This window comes from Cololabis saira, chromosome 3 (genome assembly GCF_033807715.1).
Source record: "Cololabis saira isolate AMF1-May2022 chromosome 3, fColSai1.1, whole genome shotgun sequence".
NCBI lineage: Eukaryota > Metazoa > Chordata > Actinopteri > Beloniformes > Belonidae > Cololabis > Cololabis saira.
This window is the reverse complement of record NC_084589.1, coordinates 54,720,639-54,741,932: the sequence shown is the minus strand read 5'-3', so window position 1 is coordinate 54,741,932 and position 21,294 is coordinate 54,720,639. Positions and strand designations below refer to the sequence as shown.

At 44.7% G+C, this 21,294-nt stretch overlaps 1 protein-coding gene across 2 annotated transcripts in view; it reads left to right on the top strand.

Annotated features, from left to right (window-relative positions):
• Nucleotides 1–21,294, top strand: part of LOC133440526 (collagen alpha-6(VI) chain-like) — an 85,708-nt gene that overhangs the window by 57,375 nt on the left and 7,039 nt on the right. For both annotated transcript variants that reach the window (XM_061717802.1, XM_061717801.1), the window contains 21 exons: nucleotides 64–117; nucleotides 197–268; nucleotides 347–373; nucleotides 2,183–2,227; nucleotides 3,992–4,045; nucleotides 5,448–5,510; nucleotides 5,615–5,680; nucleotides 5,780–5,833; nucleotides 6,522–6,557; nucleotides 6,868–6,993; nucleotides 7,776–7,838; nucleotides 7,946–8,008; nucleotides 8,092–8,142; nucleotides 8,240–8,275; nucleotides 9,607–9,669; nucleotides 9,744–9,806; nucleotides 12,893–12,928; nucleotides 14,120–14,156; nucleotides 14,235–14,246; nucleotides 16,145–16,638; nucleotides 20,891–20,987. In XM_061717802.1, the coding sequence (XP_061573786.1) occupies nucleotides 64–117; nucleotides 197–268; nucleotides 347–373; nucleotides 2,183–2,227; nucleotides 3,992–4,045; nucleotides 5,448–5,510; nucleotides 5,615–5,680; nucleotides 5,780–5,833; nucleotides 6,522–6,557; nucleotides 6,868–6,993; nucleotides 7,776–7,838; nucleotides 7,946–8,008; nucleotides 8,092–8,142; nucleotides 8,240–8,275; nucleotides 9,607–9,669; nucleotides 9,744–9,806; nucleotides 12,893–12,928; nucleotides 14,120–14,156; nucleotides 14,235–14,246; nucleotides 16,145–16,638; nucleotides 20,891–20,987 (1,612 nt within the window). The remainder of the gene's footprint in view (nucleotides 1–63; nucleotides 118–196; nucleotides 269–346; nucleotides 374–2,182; nucleotides 2,228–3,991; nucleotides 4,046–5,447; nucleotides 5,511–5,614; nucleotides 5,681–5,779; nucleotides 5,834–6,521; nucleotides 6,558–6,867; nucleotides 6,994–7,775; nucleotides 7,839–7,945; nucleotides 8,009–8,091; nucleotides 8,143–8,239; nucleotides 8,276–9,606; nucleotides 9,670–9,743; nucleotides 9,807–12,892; nucleotides 12,929–14,119; nucleotides 14,157–14,234; nucleotides 14,247–16,144; nucleotides 16,639–20,890; nucleotides 20,988–21,294) is intronic.

Below are 21,294 nucleotides of genomic sequence, written 5' to 3'. Positions count from 1 at the left end.
TACTGTACGTGTTTGTGTCTCTGACCCGTCTGACCCGTCTAACCCGTCTTCTCTGGTCCGCAGGGCGTCCCCGGACAGAAGGGCCACCCCGGCTTCCCGGGCGAGGAGGGCATCGCGGTAGGTCCGCCACACCTGCGGGGGGCGCTGTGGTGACCCGACCCGCCGCGTGGCTCACCTGTGTGTGTGTGTGTTGCAGGGCGACAGGGGCGGTCCCGGTCCCAGCGGGCCGGCCGGCCTGCAGGGTTGCCCCGGGCTACGGGGCCAGAAGGTAACGCTAGCTAGCGGTGAGTCACATGACCGCTAACGTCTCTGGTGGGGGTTTAACTGCTGCTGCTTGTGTCCGCAGGGCTTCCGCGGTCTCCGTGGTGACAGGGTGAGTGACACTTTATTTATCCTTTATTTATCCAGGAAAGTCACATTGAGATACATAAATATAGATACAGATACAGCAATATGGATCTAATATTCGGATCTTCCTCCAAAATTACTCAACACTGAACCTCCATTTCAGCCATTGTGCAAATAAGTGTTGTATGCTCTGAAAACTGCGGAAACTTCACATTGAATTGTGTGAATTCACATTCACACAAATGGATAAAGTATAATTTGCATAGCCTACATAAACATAAAATCTCAGAAAATGTGCAATCCATTTTTTTCTTTGTTTTGAGGTTGGTAATAAACTGGGAAGGTTTCATAGTGATATCTGTATTATTTATTTTTTACCCTATTCAGCTGAAATCCAGGCGAGATTCTGCCTAAAACAACATGCATACACAAAAATGCCTATATCTCAAAAAGTATAAGGGCTACAGGCATAAATCTGGTACCTGCTGAAAGGTGGGGCCTGGGGGGTGTCAAATATGTTCCACAAATTAATGTTTACATTATTTAATTACTCTGCTATGGAAAGAAACACAACAGAAAACTTAAATTTTGATTTCCGCCTATGAAGTTTTTCTGAAAAGAAGGCTGGAACAGCCTCAGATTTCATCTGGGAAACCTAAAATACCATTATTTCAGTTCTCCAATATCTGAGGAACATATTAGATTGATTTAGGCAGTCTGAGTAGTCAACAAGTAGTCAACAAGTCCCATAATACCAAACAAACACCATACGCTGCGCTCGTATTTCCGCTATAGGGGTCCATATATTAAATGCATGATAACCACCAATAAGCTACCAGTCTGCAAGGGCTATCATGCCAAACTGTCAACTAGGGATGTGTAGCAACTCAAAAAAACATATTAGAATTTGCCCGCCTGTTTGATTGCAATTGGTCAATTTTGGGCTCTTGGCTCACGGCCTAAAATTATCTCTTCTGCCAGAGAGTCCTGGTCAAGATGCAGCAGAAAAATAAATTTAGTTTCATGTGAAAGAAAATACATACAAGGACAAGTAACTTTACAAAAAAATAAAAACATATCAAAACAAGAAACCAACAAACATAAAACATACAAGGATCAGAAAGCTAAAAAGAATTCATGACAAGAATGACACTTGATTAAAAACAATGACATTGTTCTGTGAAAACTGATTTTAACATATGTTTGAACATGTTAAGAGAGGGTAAATATTTCAAGTTGAGTATGTGTTGTAGCTCATTCCAAGCTTGCGCTGCATAAAAGGAAAAGGCCAATTTACCAACTCTGTTCCAGTGCTTGTTTTCTCTGATGATCTGGTGTTATAGTTACTAGAGTCATATTTTAATGAATTGGATAAGAACAGCGGTAGTTTACCCAGTAATGCTTTTGCAATAAATATTAACGTATGTGATTTTCTCCTTAGACTCAGTGAAGTCCATTCAACCATTTGATACAAATTACAATGATGTGTACGTGCAACTTGAACCAGTTACAAACCACAAGGCAGGATGATAAATGCATGCATGTAAATGACATCACCATAGTCTAATACTGACAAAAAGGTACTTTGTACCAATCTTTTTCTAGCAGCAAAAGGAAAACATTTTTTTGCACGAAAATAAAAACCCTACTTTGGTCTGAGCTTTTTTAGGAGGCTATCAATATGAACATCAAAGGTCAACATCATCAGCCGTGGGGCGGGGCTTGGAGGGGCAGGGCCTGGAGGGGGCGGGGCTTGGGGCGGGGCTTGGAGGGGGCGGGGCCTGGAGGGAGGCAGGGCGTGAACCAGTCTGATAAGAGTTTCCCTGCGTTGTAGGGCGAGCACGGAGAGGATGGGCTGGACGGGGTCGACGGAGAACAGGTACGTCCTCACGTTACACCTGTTACATTCCATCATCATCACACCTGTTACATCCCATCATCACACCTGTTACATCCCATCATCACACCTGTTACATCCCATCATTACACCTGTTACACCTGTTACATCCCATCATCACACCTGTTACATCCCATCATTACACCTGTTACACCTGTTACATCCCATCATCACACCTGTTACATCCCATCATCACACCTGTTACATCCCATCATTACACCTGTTACACCTGTTACATCCCATCATCACACCTGTTACATCCCATCATCATCACACCTGTTACATCCCATCATCACACCTGTTACATCCCATCATCACACCTGTTACATCCCATCATCTCACCTGTTACATCCCATCATCTCACCTGTTACATCCCATCATCACACCTGTTACATCCCATCATCACACCTGTTACATCCCATCATCACGCCTGTTACACCCCATCATCACACCTGTTACATCCCATCATCACACCTGTTACATCCCATCATCATCACACCTGTTACATCCCATCATCACACCTGTTACATCCCATCATCATCACACCTGTTACATCCCATGATCTCACCTGTTACATCCCATCATCATCACACCTGTTACATCCCATCATCTCACCTGTTACATCCCATCATCACACCTGTTACATCCCATCATCATCACACCTGTTACATCCCATGATCTCACCTGTTACATCCCATCATCATCACACCTGTTACATCCCATCATCTCACCTGTTACATCCCATCATCACACCTGTTACATCCCATCATCATCACACCTGTTACATCCCATCATCACACCTGTTACATCCCATCATCACACCTGTTACATCCCATCATCATCACACCTGTTACATCCCATGATCTCACCTGTTACATCCCATCATCACACCTGTTACACCTGTTACATCCCATCATTACACCTGTTACATCCCATCATCACACCTGTTACACCTGTTACATCCCATCATCACACCTGTTACATCCCATCATCACACCTGTTACATCCCATCATCACACCTGTTACATCCCATCATCACACCTGTTACATCCCATCATCACACCTGTTACATCCCATCATCACACCTGTTACACCTGTTACATCCCATCATCACACCTGTTACACCTGTTACATCCCATCATCACACTGTTACATCCCATCATCACACTGTTACATCCCATCATCACACTGTTACATCCCATCATCACACCTGTTACATCCCATCATTACACCTGTTACATCCCATCATCACACCTGTTACATCCCATCATCACACCTGTTACACCTGTTACATCCCATCATCTCACCTGTTACATCCCATCATTACACCTGTTACACCTGTTACATCCCATCATCATCACACCTGTTACACCTGTTACATCCCATCATCATCACACCTGTTACACCTGTTACATCCCATCATCATCACACCTGTTACACCTGTTACATCCCATCATCACACCTGTTACATCCCATCATCATCACACCTGTTACATCCCATCATCACACCTGTTACATCCCATCATCACACCTGTTACACCTGTTACATCCCATCATTACACCTGTTACATCCCATCATCACACCTGTTACATCCCATCATCACACCTGTTACACCTGTTACATCCCATCATCACACCTGTTACATCCCATCATCACACCTGTTACATCCCATCATCACACCTGTTACATCATCATCACACCTGTTACATCCCATCATCACTCAGGTGTTGTGGTTTGTGTTTCAGGGAGCGACGGGCCGAAACGGATCTCAAGGAGAACTGGGACACCCAGGAAACCCGGTAAAGCCTTCCTCCTCCTCCTCCTCCTCCTCTTCCTCTTCCTCTACATCCTCCTCTTCCTCCTCCCCCTCCTCTTCCTCCTCCTCCTCCCCCTCCTCTTCCTCCTCCTCCTCCTCCTCCTCCTCTTCCTCTTCCTCTACATCCTCCTCTTCCTCCTCCCCCTCCTCTTCCTCCTCCTCCTCCTCCTCCTCCTCCTCCTCCTCCTCCTCCTCCCCCTCCTCTTCCTCTTCCTCCTCCTCCTCTTCATCTTTGTCACTCTGTTGAAACTCTGGTTCTCGCAGCTCTTTAACCTGAATAACACACTCCTCTTCTGTGTGTATATGTGAGTGTATGTGTTAGGTTCCTAAATCAACATACATAAATTAATAACTTAGGAAAGACACAGAGACTGTTAGAAATGATTTTTCAGGCCTTCTGCGCAGAAGGGAAGCAAAGTCGGAGCCTTGCAGAGCAACATGGCTCTCTCTGGCTTTCGACAAATGCTAGCTGGCTCCTTCTTTGCAGGAGGTATTTATTGAAAAACTGACAGGCGTCGGCTATGTTAAGACAACCAATGGTAGAAAGTGGATGGACAATGGACGTAAACAGGAAACAGATGGAGAACAGACATGGTATCAGAAGATGGTTAAAAAGGTCACACCTATGACTTTTCAGTTAATAAGCAACATATCTGTGGTGTGCAGAGCAACAGACATCCTTTTAAAAAAACTCAAATGGTCAAGGGGGTCTTGTGTCACCAGATGGTCCAATCAACCCTTAGCTAACCTTTAAAGACAATGAGGCAGCTGTCAGTCGACCCCCCTGACAAACTCAGGAAGTAGCCTGTGATCTGCATGTGACAGCATGTGGAAACAGTCAGTTCTCCAAAGCTGACTTGATTCTGGTTCTAATTCTGGTAGTTTCATAAAGACAAATTTATTCAAAAAGGTTGATTAACCTCACAGTATGTGCACCTGTTTGTGTGTATGTGTGCATGTGTTTATATGTGTGTGTGTGTGTGTGTGTGTGTGTGTGTGTGTGTGTGTGTGTGTGTGTGTGTGTGTGTGTGTGTGTGTGTGTGTGTGTGTGTGTGTGTGTGTGTGTGTGTGTGTGTGTGTGTGTCTGTGTGTGTGTGTGTGTGTGTGTGTGTGTACCTCCAACTTCGGTTGGTTGATTGACAGCTGGGTTGATTGACAGCAGGGTTGATTGACAGCTGGGGTGATTGACAGCTTGGTTGATTGACAGCTGGGGTTATTGACATCTGGGTTGATTGACAGCTGGGGTGATTGACAGCTGGGGTTATTGACAGCTGGATTGATTGACAGCTGGGTTGATTGACAGCTGGTTGATTGACAGCTGGGTTGATTGACAGCTGGGCTGATTGACAGCTGGGTTGATTGACAGCTCCTCCTGTCCTCCTCAGGGAATCCCAGGTATCGCCGGGCTGCCGGGGACGGAAGGACAGCGAGGACTGAGAGGAGATCCGGTGAGTTTCCTCTGACTCCACAGGGCGGCTGCAGAACCCAGGGGTGACCCGGGTCTTCCCCCCGGAGCAGGACCTGAGACTGACCCGGTTCTGTTGTCTTACAGGGGGAGTCCGGCTTTGACAACACCCGCCCAGGACCCAAGGGCGACCCGGGAAACCCCGGTTTACCGGTAAGAGACCCGGAAACAGGTGTAAACAGGTGTAAACTGGTAGAAATATATTCATCGGCCCAGAAATGTGTGGTTAACGTTGAGTGTTTGGACCAACAGGGTCCACCAGGAACAGACGGGCGTCCAGGGGAGAACGGCATCGTGGGAAACCAGGTGAGACTTCACGCTGCTCACAACCACAGGAAGTAGGATGTTTTTTTGATGAGGTTTTTATTTTCGCGAGGATTTTATTTGGACAAGTTTTTTATTTTCATGAGGATCTTATTTTGGTGGGGTCTTATTTTGGCGGGGATTTTATTTTGATGAGGATCTTATTTTTATGAGGTTTTTATTTTGGCGAGGATTTTATTTGTACGTGGTTTTAATTTTGTCGAGGATCTTATTTTGGCGAAAATCGTATTTTGGCGAGTATCTTATTTTGATGAGGATCTTTTTTTGGTGAGGATCTTATTTTGATGAGGATCTTATTTTGGTGAGGATCTTATTTTGGTGATGATCTTATTTTGGTGAGGATCTTATTTTGGTGATGATCTTATTTTGGCGAGGATCTTATTTTGATAAGGATCTTATTTTGACGAAGATCTTATTTTGGCGAGAATCTTATTTTGATGAAGATCTTATTTTGATAAGGATCTTATTTTGACGAAGATCTTATTTTGGCGAGAATCTTATTTTGGCGAGAATCTTATTTTGACGAAGATCTTATTTTCATGAGGATCTTATTTTGGCGAGCAGCGACTAGTTCTAGATGAAGGCGGTTCAAAACACCAGAGGGAGGAGCCTGTCTGATGATGTCACGGTGAGGGCGTGGTCACATGACTCCTGTGTTTCTGGTTTTCAGGGTCCGGATGGAAGAAGAGGCCCCTCAGCTGAGAAGGTACGAGAACTATTAGTATTATTATATTTAGTAGTTTTATTCTCTCATTCATTCATTTTCATAGTGTATATATATTTATGTTTCCTGTTTCTTATTTTGTTCTTTACACAGTCTTTGCATGTGTGCACTTTTACGGAGCTGCTGCCTGATCTCATTGTACCAGTTTAATGATAATAAAGGCTTTCTATTTTATTTTATTTTATTCTGTTCTATTCTATTCTATTCTATTTTATTTTATTTTATTTTATTTTATTTTATTTTATTTTATTTTATTTATTTTATTTTATTTTATTTTATTCTATTCCTTTAGGGCCCGGATGGACAACCCGGGTCCCCGGGACCCCTAGGGACCCCTGGAGCTGCCGGTCCACAGGGAACCAGAGGAGTCCGGGGCCAACCGGGCCAGAGAGGGATCCCGGGCCTGCCCGGACCCCAGGTACGCTAGCTGTTAGCTTTAGTTCAGGTACCAGGGCCCCAGGTACGCTAGCTGTTAGCTCTACGTTTAGTTCGAGTAGAAAGATTTAGTAGGATTACAGGGTCCAGTTAGGATTTTGGTGAGATTATTATTATATATATCTCCAGGGTGTCCCAGATTCTTGCTGCTCTGACTCTGACTCTGACTCTGTTCTGGTTCTGGTTCTGGTTCTGGTTCTCCTTCAGGGCTGTTTTGGGAGAAATCTCACTTATGGTTCGGGAGCGGTCGGCTGTGCAAAAATGAATCAGACACACACTCGCTTTTGCTATAAGATATGAATACATTTATTAGCAAACAAGCAGTGCTCAACAAAAGACTCACACACAACTGCCCTTTCGCTAGGATAACTCTGTGTCAAGTTATCCCCCGCAAATGACAAAACAACAGACAATTACATAGGGGCTAGGCGATGTACCTCTTACCTTAACACAGAAGGACTGGAGAGCCGGAACAGTCCAGGCAGAGCAGCGATAAAACCCCGGCTGGGCGTCCGTGCACTAGACCCACAGCTGACTCTGATCCGGATTTCCGGCTCTCGCGTTTTTATACCTTTCTACTCAGCACCTTTCGGAGGGGGTTGCCCCTTCAACCCCCGCCTGCCAGTTCCCACGCTAAGGCTTGGCTCACACGGGAGCCAAGCGCCTCTCTCACAGTTACAATAAACAACAGGTGTATAGCTGATATGACTGTTTTGAGAATCAAGGACATTTCAGGACACAAAACTTATTTTTTCTTCCTTCAAGGGCGGACCAGGAACCGCTGGAAACCCCGGATCATCCGGGCGGCGCGGTGGAACCGGACAGAAGGTGCGTGACGTCATCTCATCAGATCTGAGGTTGTAGATCATGGGTCATAGATCCTGCTGGACCAAGGGGGGGCCCCAAAGCTGAGTACTAACGTCTGGTCCTTGCAGGGCCAGCCCGGAGACCCCGGGGACAAGGGGGTCCGAGGACCACGAGGACCCCGAGGAATGCCGGTGAGCAGGAAACCTTCACAGGAAACCTTCACAGGTTTGTTTACGGCTGATGTGGAGTTTCTGACGTCTGGGCTGTGATTCAGGGGGAAGACGGACGGGACGGTTACGGACCCGCGGGAACCAAGGGGGCGAAGGTACGAGTCCCCGGAGAGACCCGGGTCAGGAACTCTCAGAAACTCTGGTGTTTAAAAACGTTTCTGGTAACGGAGACGTGTCGCTGTGTCTTTACAGGGAGATCCTGGTTTCCCCGGTTACCCCGGTCTTCAGGTGAGTCCCTTCACAGGCTGCAGGTGAGACGCTTGAACGATGCAGGTATCTAGCAGACATCCACACAGGCAGGTGGAAGCAGCAGTGGGATGATCAGGGGGGGCTGCAGGTGGAAGCAGCAGTGGGATGATCAGAGGGGGGGCTGCAGGTGGAAGCAGCAGTGGGATGATCAGAGGGGGGACTGCAGATGGAAGCAGCAGTGGGATGATCAGAGGGGGGCTGCAGGTGGAAGCAGCAGTGGGATGATCAGAGGGGGGGCTGCAGGTGGAAGCAGCAGTGGGATGATCAGAGGGGGGGCTGCAGGTGGAAGCAGCAGTGGGATGATCAGAGGGGGGACTGCAGATGGAAGCAGCAGTGGGATGATCAGAGGGGGGCTGCAGGTGGAAGCAGCAGTGGGATGATCAGAGGGGGGACTGCAGATGGAAGCAGCAGTGGGATGATCAGAGGGGGGCTGCAGGTGGAAGCAGCAGTGGGATGATCAGAGGGGGGGCTGCAGTTCAGCATGAAGCTCCTGAAGCTCCGGCCTGCAAACGCGCACAGAATAGATTCCAGTCAGAATGATGGTGATCAAGTCCTTCTGGCTGAAACCTACATTCTTAGGTCCTGCAGGAGACCTAAGGGGTCGTTTCGTAAGGTCCTCATGATTCAACTTTTATATAATAAAATAATTAGGGCTGTCAAAGCTTAACGTCTTTTTAACGCCGACAATTTTTTTAACGCGCGATTAACACGCAGGATAAAAAAAAACCCGAAAAGGCGCATTCTATCATTTCTGGTGGTCGACGGAACTGTAGCTTGAGGAAAAGATAAGATAAGATAAGATAAGAAATCCTTTAATAGTCCCACAGAGGGGAAAAGTATGGTGGATTACTGCGAGAACTATTTTGAAAAGTGAGGAAAGATGGAGAATGAAGAGGGACTTTTGAACGGCAAGTTCACTTTCAAAAAGACGCCAGATGACGATTTGAAATGAATTACCATTGAAGTACGTCGAGTCTCAAATACCACTTGCAGCCAAACACACGACCGATGCAGAGGTCTGGGACGTCCCCGTCTCAGGGGGAGGTCTGGGACGTCCCCCGCCTGGTGTCAGATGTGAAACTGTGGACGAGCTCTGGAGAGAAGAGAAAACAGGGAGGAGGTGGAAGAGTAAAACCCTCTGAGATGCTGAGGTTGTTATCTTTAATAAAGCCGAAGCTTCGGTTGACGCCGGCGGTCCAGATGTGTCCAGATGTGTCCTGGGGCTGCTGGGAGATCCTGCAGGGATTCCTGGGCGTATTCATGTTATGAAAAGGAAACCTTAAATCCACATGTGGGTTTTTGTTCTGCAGGGCGAGGACGGCCAGCAGGGACGCAAAGGACAACCGGGAAAAAACGGGAACCGCGGTCGCAGGGTGAGTCTCTGGTTCTCTGCCGGGGTCGGTGAGCGTTTCCTCGGCGCTGATGTCTGTACTTCCTGTCCCTGCAGGGAAACTCGGGTCTGCCGGGCGAACAGGGGACGGGCGGAGATCCGGGACACGATGGACACCCGGTGAGTGTAGAGGACAAACCTCCAACCTGACCTTCGTCAGAAACTCTGGACTCTAAAAACACCTGCTGATGGAGACGTTTACCTGCCAGAGTGGCAGAAAACCTCAACGATTTACCCGACAGACAGAGTTTAGCTGTCAATGACGGTTGGACGGTTTTCTAATCTAAGGCTGTGACAAACGAAAACATCGGGCATCAGAAATCTGTAAAGTACGAGTGAAGTATATGACGCAAGTGTTTCAGAAAACAACGTCTTCAAATCTTCCCAATCTGGTGGGATTAGAGGGTCCAGTTCGGATTTCGTTGGGATTAAAGGGTCCAGTTAGGGTTTTCTTTGGGATTAGAGGGTCCAGTTAGGGTTTTGTTGGGATTAGAGGGTCCAGTTAGGGTTTCGTTGGGATTAGAGGGTCCAGTTAGGGTTTTGTTGGGATTAAAGGGTCCAGTTAGGGTTTTCTTTGGGATTAGAGGGTCCAGTTAGGGTTTTGTTGGGATTAGAGGGTCCAGTTGGGGTTTTGTTGGGATTAGAGGGTCCAGTTAGGGTTTCGTTGGGATTAGAGGGTCCAGTTAGGGTTTTGTTGGGATTAAAGGGTCCAGTTAGGGTTTTCTTTGGGATTAGAGGGTCCAGTTAGGGTTTTGTTGGGATTAGAGGGTCCAGTTGGGGTTTTGTTGGGATTAGAGGGTCCAGTTAGGGTTTTGTTGGGATTAAATGGTCCAGTTAGGGTTTTGTTGGGATTAAAGGGTCCAGTTAGGGTTTTCTTTGGGATTAGAGGGTCCAGTTAGGGTTTTGTTGGGATTAAAGGGTCCAGTTAGGGTTTTCTTTGGGATTAGAGGGTCCAGTTAGGGTTTTGTTGGGATTAAAGGGTCCAGTTGGGGTTTTGTTGGGATTAGAGGGTCCAGTTAGGGTTTCGTTGGGATTAGAGGGTCCAGTTAGGGTTTTGTTGGGATTAAAGGGTCCAGTTAGGGTTTTCTTTGGGATTAGAGGGTCCAGTTAGGGTTTTGTTGGGATTAGAGGGTCCAGTTGGGGTTTTGTTGGGATTAGAGGGTCCAGTTAGGGTTTCGTTGGGATTAGAGGGTCCAGTTAGGGTTTTGTTGGGATAAGAGGGTCCAGTTAGGGTTTTGTTGGGATTAGAGGGTCCACTTAGGGTTTTGTTGGGATTAGAGGGTCCACTTAGGGTTTTGTTGGGATTAGAGGGTCCAGTTAGGGTTTTCGTTGGGATTAGAGGGTCCAGTTAGGGTTTTCGTTGGGATTAGAGGGTCCAGTTAGGGTTTTGTTGGGATTAGAGGGTCCAGTTAGGGTTTTGTTGGGATTAGAGGGTCCAGTTAGGGTTTTGTTGGGATTAAAGGGTCCAGTTAGGGTTTTGTTGGGATTAAAGGGTCCAGTTAGGGTTTTTTTGGGATTAAAGGGTCCAGTTAGGGTTTTGTTGGGATTAAAGGGTCCAGTTAGGGTTTTGTTGGGATTAGAGGGTCCAGTTAGGGTTTTGTTGGGATTAGAGGGTCCAGTTAGGGTTTTGTTGGGATTAAAGGATCCAGTTAGGGTTTCGTTGGGATTAAAGGGTCCAGTTAGGGTTTCGTTGGGATTAGAGGGTCCAGTTAGGGTTTCGTTGGGATTAAAGGGTCCAGTTAGGGTTTTGTTGGGATTAGAGGGTCCAGTTGGGGTTTTGTTGGGATTAGAGGGTCCAGTTAGGGTTTCGTTGGGATTAGAGGGTCCAGTTAGGGTTTTGTTGGGATTAAAGGGTCCAGTTAGGGTTTTCTTTGGGATTAGAGGGTCCAGTTAGGGTTTTGTTGGGATTAGAGGGTCCAGTTGGGGTTTTGTTGGGATTAGAGGGTCCAGTTAGGGTTTCGTTGGGATTAGAGGGTCCAGTTAGGGTTTTGTTTGGGATAAGAGGGTCCAGTTAGGGTTTTGTTGGGATTAGAGGGTCCACTTAGGGTTTTGTTGGGATTAGAGGGTCCACTTAGGGTTTTGTTGGGATTAGAGGGTCCAGTTAGGGTTTTCATTGGGATTAGAGGGTCCAGTTAGGGTTTTGTTGGGATTAAAGGGTCCAGTTAGGGTTTTGTTGGGATTAAAGGGTCCAGTTAGGGTTTTGTTGGGATTAGAGGGTCCAGTTAGGGTTTTCGTTGGGATTAAATGGTCCAGTTAGGGTTTTGTTGGGATTAAAGGGTCCAGTTAGGGTTTTGTTGGGATTAAAGGGTCCAGTTAGGGTTTTGTTGGGATTAAAGGGTCCAGTTAGGGTTTTTTTGGGATTAAAGGGTCCAGTTAGGGTTTTGTTGGGATTAAAGGGTCCAGTTAGGGTTTTGTTGGGATTAGAGGGTCCAGTTAGGGTTTTGTTGGGATTAGAGGGTCCAGTTAGGGTTTTGTTGGGATTAAAGGATCCAGTTAGGGTTTCGTTGGGATTAAAGGGTCCAGTTAGGGTTTCGTTGGGATTAGAGGGTCCAGTTAGGGTTTCGTTGGGATTAAAGGGTCCAGTTAGGGTTTCGTTGGGATTAGAGGGTCCAGTTAGGGTTTCGTTGGGATTAAAGGGTCCAGTTAGGGTTTCGTTGGGATTAGAGGGTCCAGTTAGGGTCATGGTGGGATTAAAGGATCCAGTCAAGGTTAGGGTTTTGGTGGGATACGAGAATACTGGTTGGGATCATAAACCAGATTGTCATCCACATAGAACCTGACGTCAGTATTAACTAACACCAGATGAACCGGAGCATGTGGGAGTGAAGAGTCGGGGGTCCTTACACAGAACCTTGTGGTTCTCCTTAGCTGGTACTTTCCATGTTTCCATGGTGACGGTCGGCCCCAGATTCCTCCGAGTCCAGAGATGTCACTTCTGGGAAGAAAAAAAACAAACAAACTTGACTCATAAAGTTGTCATTTGTGAACGTCTCCTTATCATTTATAGTTATAACAGGTTTCCATGGTAACCCCTTGTTTTTGAGGCAGGTTATTCCACAAAGTCACTGATCTATAAATAAAAGAAAGTTATGGTAAGGGTTTCCTGGTCTTCAGTTGTGTAGAGGGACACATCTTTTTTGAGGAGCATTGGTTCTAAACGTTCAGATTATTTCCTCTCATATTTGTTTAAACCTCTCTCTTGGCAGGGCCAACGAGGACCTCCTGGAGTCAGAGACATGACGGTAAGTCCTGCTGATTTTCTCACCTGTCGGTGCTCTCACCTGCACACACTGACTTTGAATTTGACTTTATTTGTTGAACAGGGACTGTACATATTAATAAACACAAGTATAAATATTCACGGTTGTAGCCAGAGGCTGCTGTAATTTCCACCATTCGTCCCTGCGGCAAATTAATGCCAGACACAGAACTGGAAGCAGCAGACAAAGGAGACGAGATCTGACATTTATACCAACAAAACACATTAAAGAACACGACTGAGCTAGATAAAAATCATTAAGCAATACAACATTTTACCATTGATAAACCAGTAATTAAGTGACCATAAAGTTAAAGTGCTAGTTGCTTAAGTGCTAGAGTTTGTAAAGTGCTGATGCAAATTACACACCGCCCCATTTTTGCCAAAAAAAAATTTTTATATGATTAATTTCTATCTATCATCACTTCGTATTTATGACTGTCTGGTTCCTCCTCCACTGCTTATCAATTAATTATCTCACAATATAACTGACAACCACAACTAGTCACAATTATAACAATAACTAAGTACCAGACTCTGCATTGCTGCAATCTCAAACTTCATCTACACACCCCGTACAGACCCCCCTCCTTTTTTTTTTTTTTCCCCCCACTTATTTTATTTTGCATGTACCATACTCATGTACTGGCAGCACTTTAATATTTAACTATTTATTATTATTTATCATGTACCACAGCAGGTACAACATAGCACTACAGCACTTTAGTTCTCAAACCATTCATTTCACCCAGCTGTTTTTATCGTCATTAACTTTTATTGTGAATGCATATGCCATGTTATGTGTGCTATATTGTATTCTTTTTTTGTTTTTATTATTATTGTTGTTTGTATGATTTTTGCTGATTACATCTGGCAAGGGGACTACCCATGTAAACCAGCCTATGGCTGCAATCTGGGTGCATCTACATTTTTTTTTTTCCTTTAAAAAAAAAAATGCTGATTGATGTACATTGTCCCTTACCAAATAAATACATTGAATTGAAATTGTTCTTTAAAGTGGTTTAGTGCTCAGAGTTGTAAAGTGCTAATGCATATTGCACACTATTTCACTTTTCTGGCACACTGACATGTGTGTGCTGATGTTATTGCACAAGTTTGTATTATAGCATAAATAAAAAAATAAATAAAAATCACAACCTCTTCTCTGTTGCAGGAGTGTCAGCTGGTTTCCTACATCAGGAAAAACTGCGGTGAGTAAAAACCCCCGGACGAGTTTCAGGATCTCCAGAGGAGGAACCTTCATCTAAAACTCTGTTTTCCTCTTGCAGCTTGTTCCTTCGGTACGTAGAGACGTCCAGAACCAGAACCAGAACCAGAACCAGAACCAGCATCCGCTGCTCTCCCTCCGTCTGTGTTCTTCAGACCGGGTTTTGTGTTCATGGCTGAAGGCGTTGGGGCCCTCAGGGGCCCCGACAACAGGGGGGGGGGCACCAGACAGAGGTGGTGCCCGAACCCCCCCAACCTTGTTGCTTTTCAGCTAGCTAAAGGAGGGAAGTGGAAAATTCCTACGACTGAAGGTCGACGTCTTTGTTTACAGCAGTGGAAAACCTCAATTAGCACAAGCTTGCTATTTTAGCTTAGCTTAGCTTAGGCTAACCCATGATGCTAACTAACTGATAGAGGAGCTGCAGGACTGGATCCAGAGTCTAGTGGTCAGCAGAGGTACCGTAGGTCTGGATCCGGACTTTAGTGGTCCATAGAGGAATGAATGAATGAATGAATGAATGAATGAATGAATGAATGAATGAATGAATAGTCTTTATTTCAGTCTTAAACCTTGTACAAGTTAAGCCATTTTTACAAAACAAAAAATGAAAAAGTAAAGTAAACATTGCTTTTGCTGAAAAGCTGCAGCTGAAGCCGAAGCTTCTTCCCTTTTAACCTTTTATCAACTTAAATCTGAAACATTAGCATTAATCCATGAAAACAAACAATGCATAAAGAAGACGAAAAAATAAATAAAACGTTTCACATTCTACAATGTTTTTTTTGGGCTCTAGTGGCCCTTTATTGGAGATGCAGACTGGAAAGGGGTAGAGAGAGAGAACGGGGGATGACACGCAGCAAAGGTGCGCGGGCTGGATTCGAACCCGCGACCACTGCAGGAGGACTGTAGCCTCAGTATATGAGCCGCCGCTTAACCCACTGCGCCACCGAGCGCCATTCTAGAATGTTTTTGATAATATACTTTATAGTTATAGTGTTTTATATTTATTTACAATAATACATAATAATACAATTACTTGAGCGACTTGTGAAGATGGATAGGGACCTATAATTGTTTGCAATATGGTACAAACTATTCCAGATTCCAAGCGGGTCCGGCTCTGTTTTTCTCTCATCCAAGGGGCTAAAAAAGGTTGAAGACTCTTGATGTACAGTTATAACAGGTTTCCATGGTAACCCCTTGTCCAGACTGGTTCCAGATTCTCTAAAGAGTATTTCCAATCCAGTTTCTCCGCACTTGGTTTACACTCTAATCTTGTAAAATATATTTCTTCAGGATTTTTTCTTGAAATTTCTTGTTTTTTTTCAAATTATGTAAGAAACTTTTAATATCATTTTACAAAGATAAACAGAAACAAGTATGTTTTTTTTATATTTCGCTTTTTTATAGGAAATTTAATTAAAAGCTAAATCTTTCTTATTACATCCGAGAGTGTTTCTTTGTGATTTAGAGATGTTTCCAGTACAATTAAGTGTATTTATTTTTAAAAATTGGTGCGGATATTTACGCCAGTGTGCCGAAAAAGTCAGCACTTCTTTTTTAACTGTTTTACTTTGTCACTATCCTCGTATTCAAAACTGAAATTCTACGAATAAATATCTTCTATCATCTTTTTTAGCAGTGATATTTTTCCTGCGAAAATATATAATAGTAGTCAGTTAATAAAAATAAACGACCGTCTACAAAGAAATAAAATCGGCAAATGCATTCTAGAAAACTACAAAAATGTCAAACTGCTCTATTTGTGGAATAACGATGGATTTGTAGAAGAAATATATTATGGGATATGCTGCGATTCATGGCAATTATTTATGCCTTCCTTTTCAGTAAATTAACATTTCGTTTTTTTGCGTTGGAAACTTATCGCGGGCCGCATGAAAATCTCTCTCGGGCCGCACATTTGACACCCCTGATCTAAAGAGTATTTCCAATCCCGTTTCTCCGTTCCAGAACACTCGGGCTGCCCCGCCTACCCCACCGAGCTGGTGTTGGGCCTGGACATGTCTGACGACGTGACCCCGGCCGGGTTCGAGCGGCAGCGCGCGGCCCTGCTGGCGCTGCTGGAGGACATCACGGTGGCCGAGAGCAACTGCCCCACCGGGGCCCGCGTGGCCGTGGTGGGCTACAACGGCCACACCAAGCACCTGATCCGCTTCCACGACTACCGCCGCAAGGCCCAGCTGGCCGACGCCGTCCGGAACATCGCCCTGGAGAGGACGTCCAGCCGCCGGCACCTCGGCGCCGCCATGCGCTTCGTCGGACACAACGTCTTCAAGCGGGTCCGGGCCGGGGTCATGATGAGGAAGGTGGCCGTGTTCTTCACCAGCGGGCCGGCTCAGGACGTCAACGAGATCTACACGGCCGTCATGGAGTACCGGGCCCTCAACATCATCCCGGCGGTTATCTCCCTGAGGAACGTCCAGGAGATCAGGAGAGCCTTTGAGGTGGGTGGTGTTGGTTAGCAGTTACATGATCCAGGACTGGGGTGTTGTCCAGGAGTCCCCCCCCCCCCCCTTATGATCCAGGTCCTGGTCCAGGTTTCTTCCCTCCTAAAGGGTTTTTCCTTGCAACTGTTTATGTAATAATGGTTGGGGTTCATGTTCTGGTCTCTGGAAACCACCTGGAGACAACTTGTGTTGAAATAGACGCTTAATAATTAAAATTGAATTGAATTTGAAGTTGTGGAGCTGAAACCAGGACTAGTAAAACAGGATCTGATCCCCAACCCTTTTCCGACTGAGGACATGGTCTGTGATTCAAGGCTGGATTATGGTTCTGCGTTAAATCGACGCGGAGCGTGCGCCGCAGGTTGCGCCGCAGGTTGCACCGCAACACGCACCCCACGGTGCAGGCCACGCTGTGCCTGACGCACCTCCCACAAATTGTAACTACGCGTGAAGAGGTGGCAGACCAACGCAGACGAGAGGGCTGTGATTGGTTCACTTGGTAGCAACGCATTTCCAGTTCCGGTTTGAAGCAGTCGTGAACTTTCAGCCTCTTTTGTGTATGTATGATTTTTTTTGTTTTGGTTTTTTGCACAATAGTTGTCCTTATCTCTTTGATTCACTGTGACCGGAAAAGTCAGATAAACCATTCAGGAAAAGAACGCACCCCCCTAGCGCTCATGGGGGTACTGCACCGCGGCAAAATGGAGTGACGGAGAAGTTCGAAGGTTCACGACAGCGTCACGGCAACGGCGTCACGGCAACGGCGTCACGGCAACGGCGTCACGGCAACGGCGTCACGGCAACGGCGTCACGGCAGCGGCGTCACGGCAACGGCGTAGGCTCTGCGTTGGTGTAATGCAGAACCATAATCCAGGCTTTAGAGGAGATTCTCATCCCAGCCGCTGAACATTCGGCTATAAACCACTCCAAAGAGAGTTGAAGGTCTTGGCCTGAGGAAGCCAAAAGAATCACATCATCTGCAAAAAGTAGAGACCCAATCCTGAGGCAATTCGCATTGTCACCAATTTACAGGCGACATGCGACAATGTACAGGCACTGAGCCGGTGGGCAATGGGTTTGCCCACCCCTGCACAACGCCTCTCTCCTGGGGCAACTCCAAGGTGGACCAGAGTCCAACCCCTCTCTAGGAAACCGTTACCGGAGCCTGAGCCATGTGTCCAGATGAATCCGTCTATATCTAGCCAGGACTTCTCAACCTCATCCACCAGCTCAGGCTCCTTCCCCACCAGAGAGGTGACGTTGCTCCTCCCTAGAGCAGTTTCTGCAGCTGAGGATCGGACCGTCAGGTCTTAGGCCACTACCCAGTAGGGCTGCAACTAACGACTGGTCACCGACTATTGAACGAATTGGTCGACTATAATTATGTGTCAAATGATAATAAACACCAGAAAGATGGGACTATAGCCCTGATATAGCGGGACTGTTTTCTTCATCCTGCTCCCGTCCGCATCCGCTAAACTCTGACAATTCAAGCCCGCACGATAATAGAGATGCATAGATTTAGTGTCTTCTCCCGTCCCGCAAGAGAAATGTCCAAACAAATCTATCTGATTTAATGTTAACATGATCATTGTGGAGCTTGATGGATAATTGACAGTTCATAGACACCTGACTGAAAGTTAGATGCAAATCCATCATTGTCATCACACAAGCTTTTTCTCCTTTCATGCGCAACTCTCGGCAGAGATTGTATTGAAGTGAGACGCCTCACTCCGTTGGAAAAACATGTCTGGCGACAATTGTTGACAATGGAATTCATTGTCCACAATTTTGATTATTGATTTTTGTCGACAACGTCGACGAATCGTTGCAGCCCTAGCCCCTAAGGGCCCTCCCACAGGTGGTGAGTCCATGGGAAGGGGGACCAACGTCTCCTTTTTGGGCTGTGCCCGGACGGGCCCCCATGGGTGCAAGCCCTGCCACCATGCAGTTGCCATCAAGCCCAAACCCCAGGCCTGGCTCTAGAGTGAGGCACTTTTTGTCTGGCTCTTCACCAAGGACTCGTTTGTCTTGGGTGACCCTACCAGGGGCATAAAGTCCGGACAACTGAGGTCCTAGCTAGGGCTGGGGATCGATTCAAATATCAAAAATCGATTCGATTCCGATTCTTAAGATTCAGAATCGATTATCACGATCCCATTCGATCCGATATTGATTTAGGTTAGTGTTATTAAAACTGTTTTTTCAGCTGTTGCATGAATGATACGACTGTAGTTCTGCAACATATTAATACTAGTATTATATTGAGATTCAACAGCAAGTATTGCAGCTAATGATGCTGTAAGGACCAATCAGCTCCCAGAAAGCTGATAGAACTGAAACAGAAACATCGTGGGTCAGAATTACCAAACAGATCCAGGAGGAAACAGACGGATGAAATCGCTTTTATTTTTTCCCCATTTATGAGAATTTGGTTTTTAACATTTATGCAAATTTAACCCCAAGACAGTATATAAAGTAATGAAATATAGACAATTTATGCAATTATAACTGAAAACTTTAATGTTTTCATACCTTTAAACATATTTAAAGGCAAAAACATGGCACCAGTTATTCTCGTGTACAACAAAATATTCCTTTTTTGGGCATAAACAAAAAAGTACCAAAAGTTGTAATGATGAAAAAAAAAAAAAAAAAAAAAAAAAATTTAAATCGATCTTTAGAGATATGAATCGATTTTTAGGAATGAATATGAGAATTGATTTAAAATTGGAGAATCGATCTTTTCAACACAGGCCTAGCATCACTGGGAGGTGCAAACCCTTCCCCGCGGTAGTAGTAGTAGCAGTAGCAGTAACTGTTGGTAGTAGTAGTCACAGTAGCAGTAGTAAACCCTTCCCCACGGTAGTGCTGGGCGGTATACCGGTCCATACCGGTTCATACCGGTTCATACTGAATACTGGTGTTTATTTTTCTTATGATATGAATGTTTCATACACCGTAATACCGGTGAGTATGTACAGTAGCTACACAACGTTGGGAACGTAGCGCCGCTGGACACTGTTAGTGAGCGGACTGTTTAGCAGCAGTGATGCTAAGATTGTTCAGTAACTGAAATTGTTCGGCCGGAAATGGTAAAAAACCACTTTGGGTGTTCGGTGGAATAAGTGGGAAAAAAACGAACAATTAATAACGGCGTTGTAAAATAAGGAAATAGACTGGCCGCTCCGTAACGGTTGCACCACAAACATAAATCGTTGGCCAACCAAAAAGTAACCACATAAGAATTTTACCAACATTCACCAGCAGGTGGAACCAAAACAACATAATGCTGGAAATTAAAACATGTTCAGTTTTTTATAGTCAAAAAATATTTTCTACCTTGTAATTTTGTAAAAGATTTTTTTCTTTGAAAAACCTAAATCAAATGTATTTGATTTATGCAATGGTGAAAAAACTCGAAATGTTAAGAAAAAAGTCAAAATTTTGTGAAAAAAGTCAAAATTTTGTGAAAAAAGTCGAAATGTTGAGAAAAAAGTCGAGATGTCAAGAAAAAAAGTAAACATTTTGTGAAAATAGTCGAAATGTTAAGAAAAAAGTCAAAATGTCGAGAAAAAAGTTGAAATGTCGAGAAAAAAGTCAAAATATTGTGGAAGAAAGTCAAAAAGTAACCACATAAGAATTTTACCAACATTCACCAGGAGGTGGAACCAAAACAACATCATGCTGGAAATTAAAACATGTTCAGTTTTTTATGTTCAATAAATATTTTCTACCTTGTAATTTTTTAAAAGATCAGTCAGACAACACTTAAAGTGTTTAAGTGTCTGACTGATTCTCTCACTTCATTAGAATCAGAAGTGCCGGCCATGCAAACCTGTATTTATACTAGTGTAAACCTGTATTTATACTAGTGTAAACCTGTATTTATACTAGTGTAAACCTGTATTTATACTAGTGTAAACCTGTATTTATACTAGTGTAGACATTAATGTTTTTCTACAATATTTCCTCCTCATGACAGTAAAATAAGCCATTCTAAGCCAATTTACTGCAGCAATTCCTTTCCAAATCATTAGAAAATGTGGTTAACACCCAGTTGTGCATGAAAAAAAAAAATACTGTGATATAAATTTTTGGTCATACCGCCCAGCACTAGCCCACGGTAAGGTGCCGACTCAGTCGTGGATGGGGAGTCTGACTATGGAGACCAACACTGTTTCTTGGACTGTAAATACTGTCATATTTATAGTCCTATTTTGGTGAAACGTTGTCGTCTTCCTTTTAGATGGACGACTCGGGTAACTCCATCTTCAGCGTGTTGGGGAGGCAGCAGGACCTGATCACCGACCTGAAGAGGGTCAAGAACTGTGCAATCTGTTACGGTAAGAACCGCCGAAGCCCCCAACTTCAACACCACGACAAGAGGGAAAGACATCAGCAATTCAGATTCAGATTCAGAAAACTTTATTTATCCCCGAGGGGCAATTTCAAGGCAACTGAGCAGCAAAGCGTTGAAGTATAAAATAGGATAATAGAATAAAATAAAATGAACAGATAAGATAAATATGTACAAGAAATGTGCAAAAAATTTACCAAAAATATATAAATATAAGAATGTCAGAAAAAATGTACAATAGAGTGACTGTGGTATAAATAAAAAAAATATACAGTGTAAAGTGGCAATGTAAA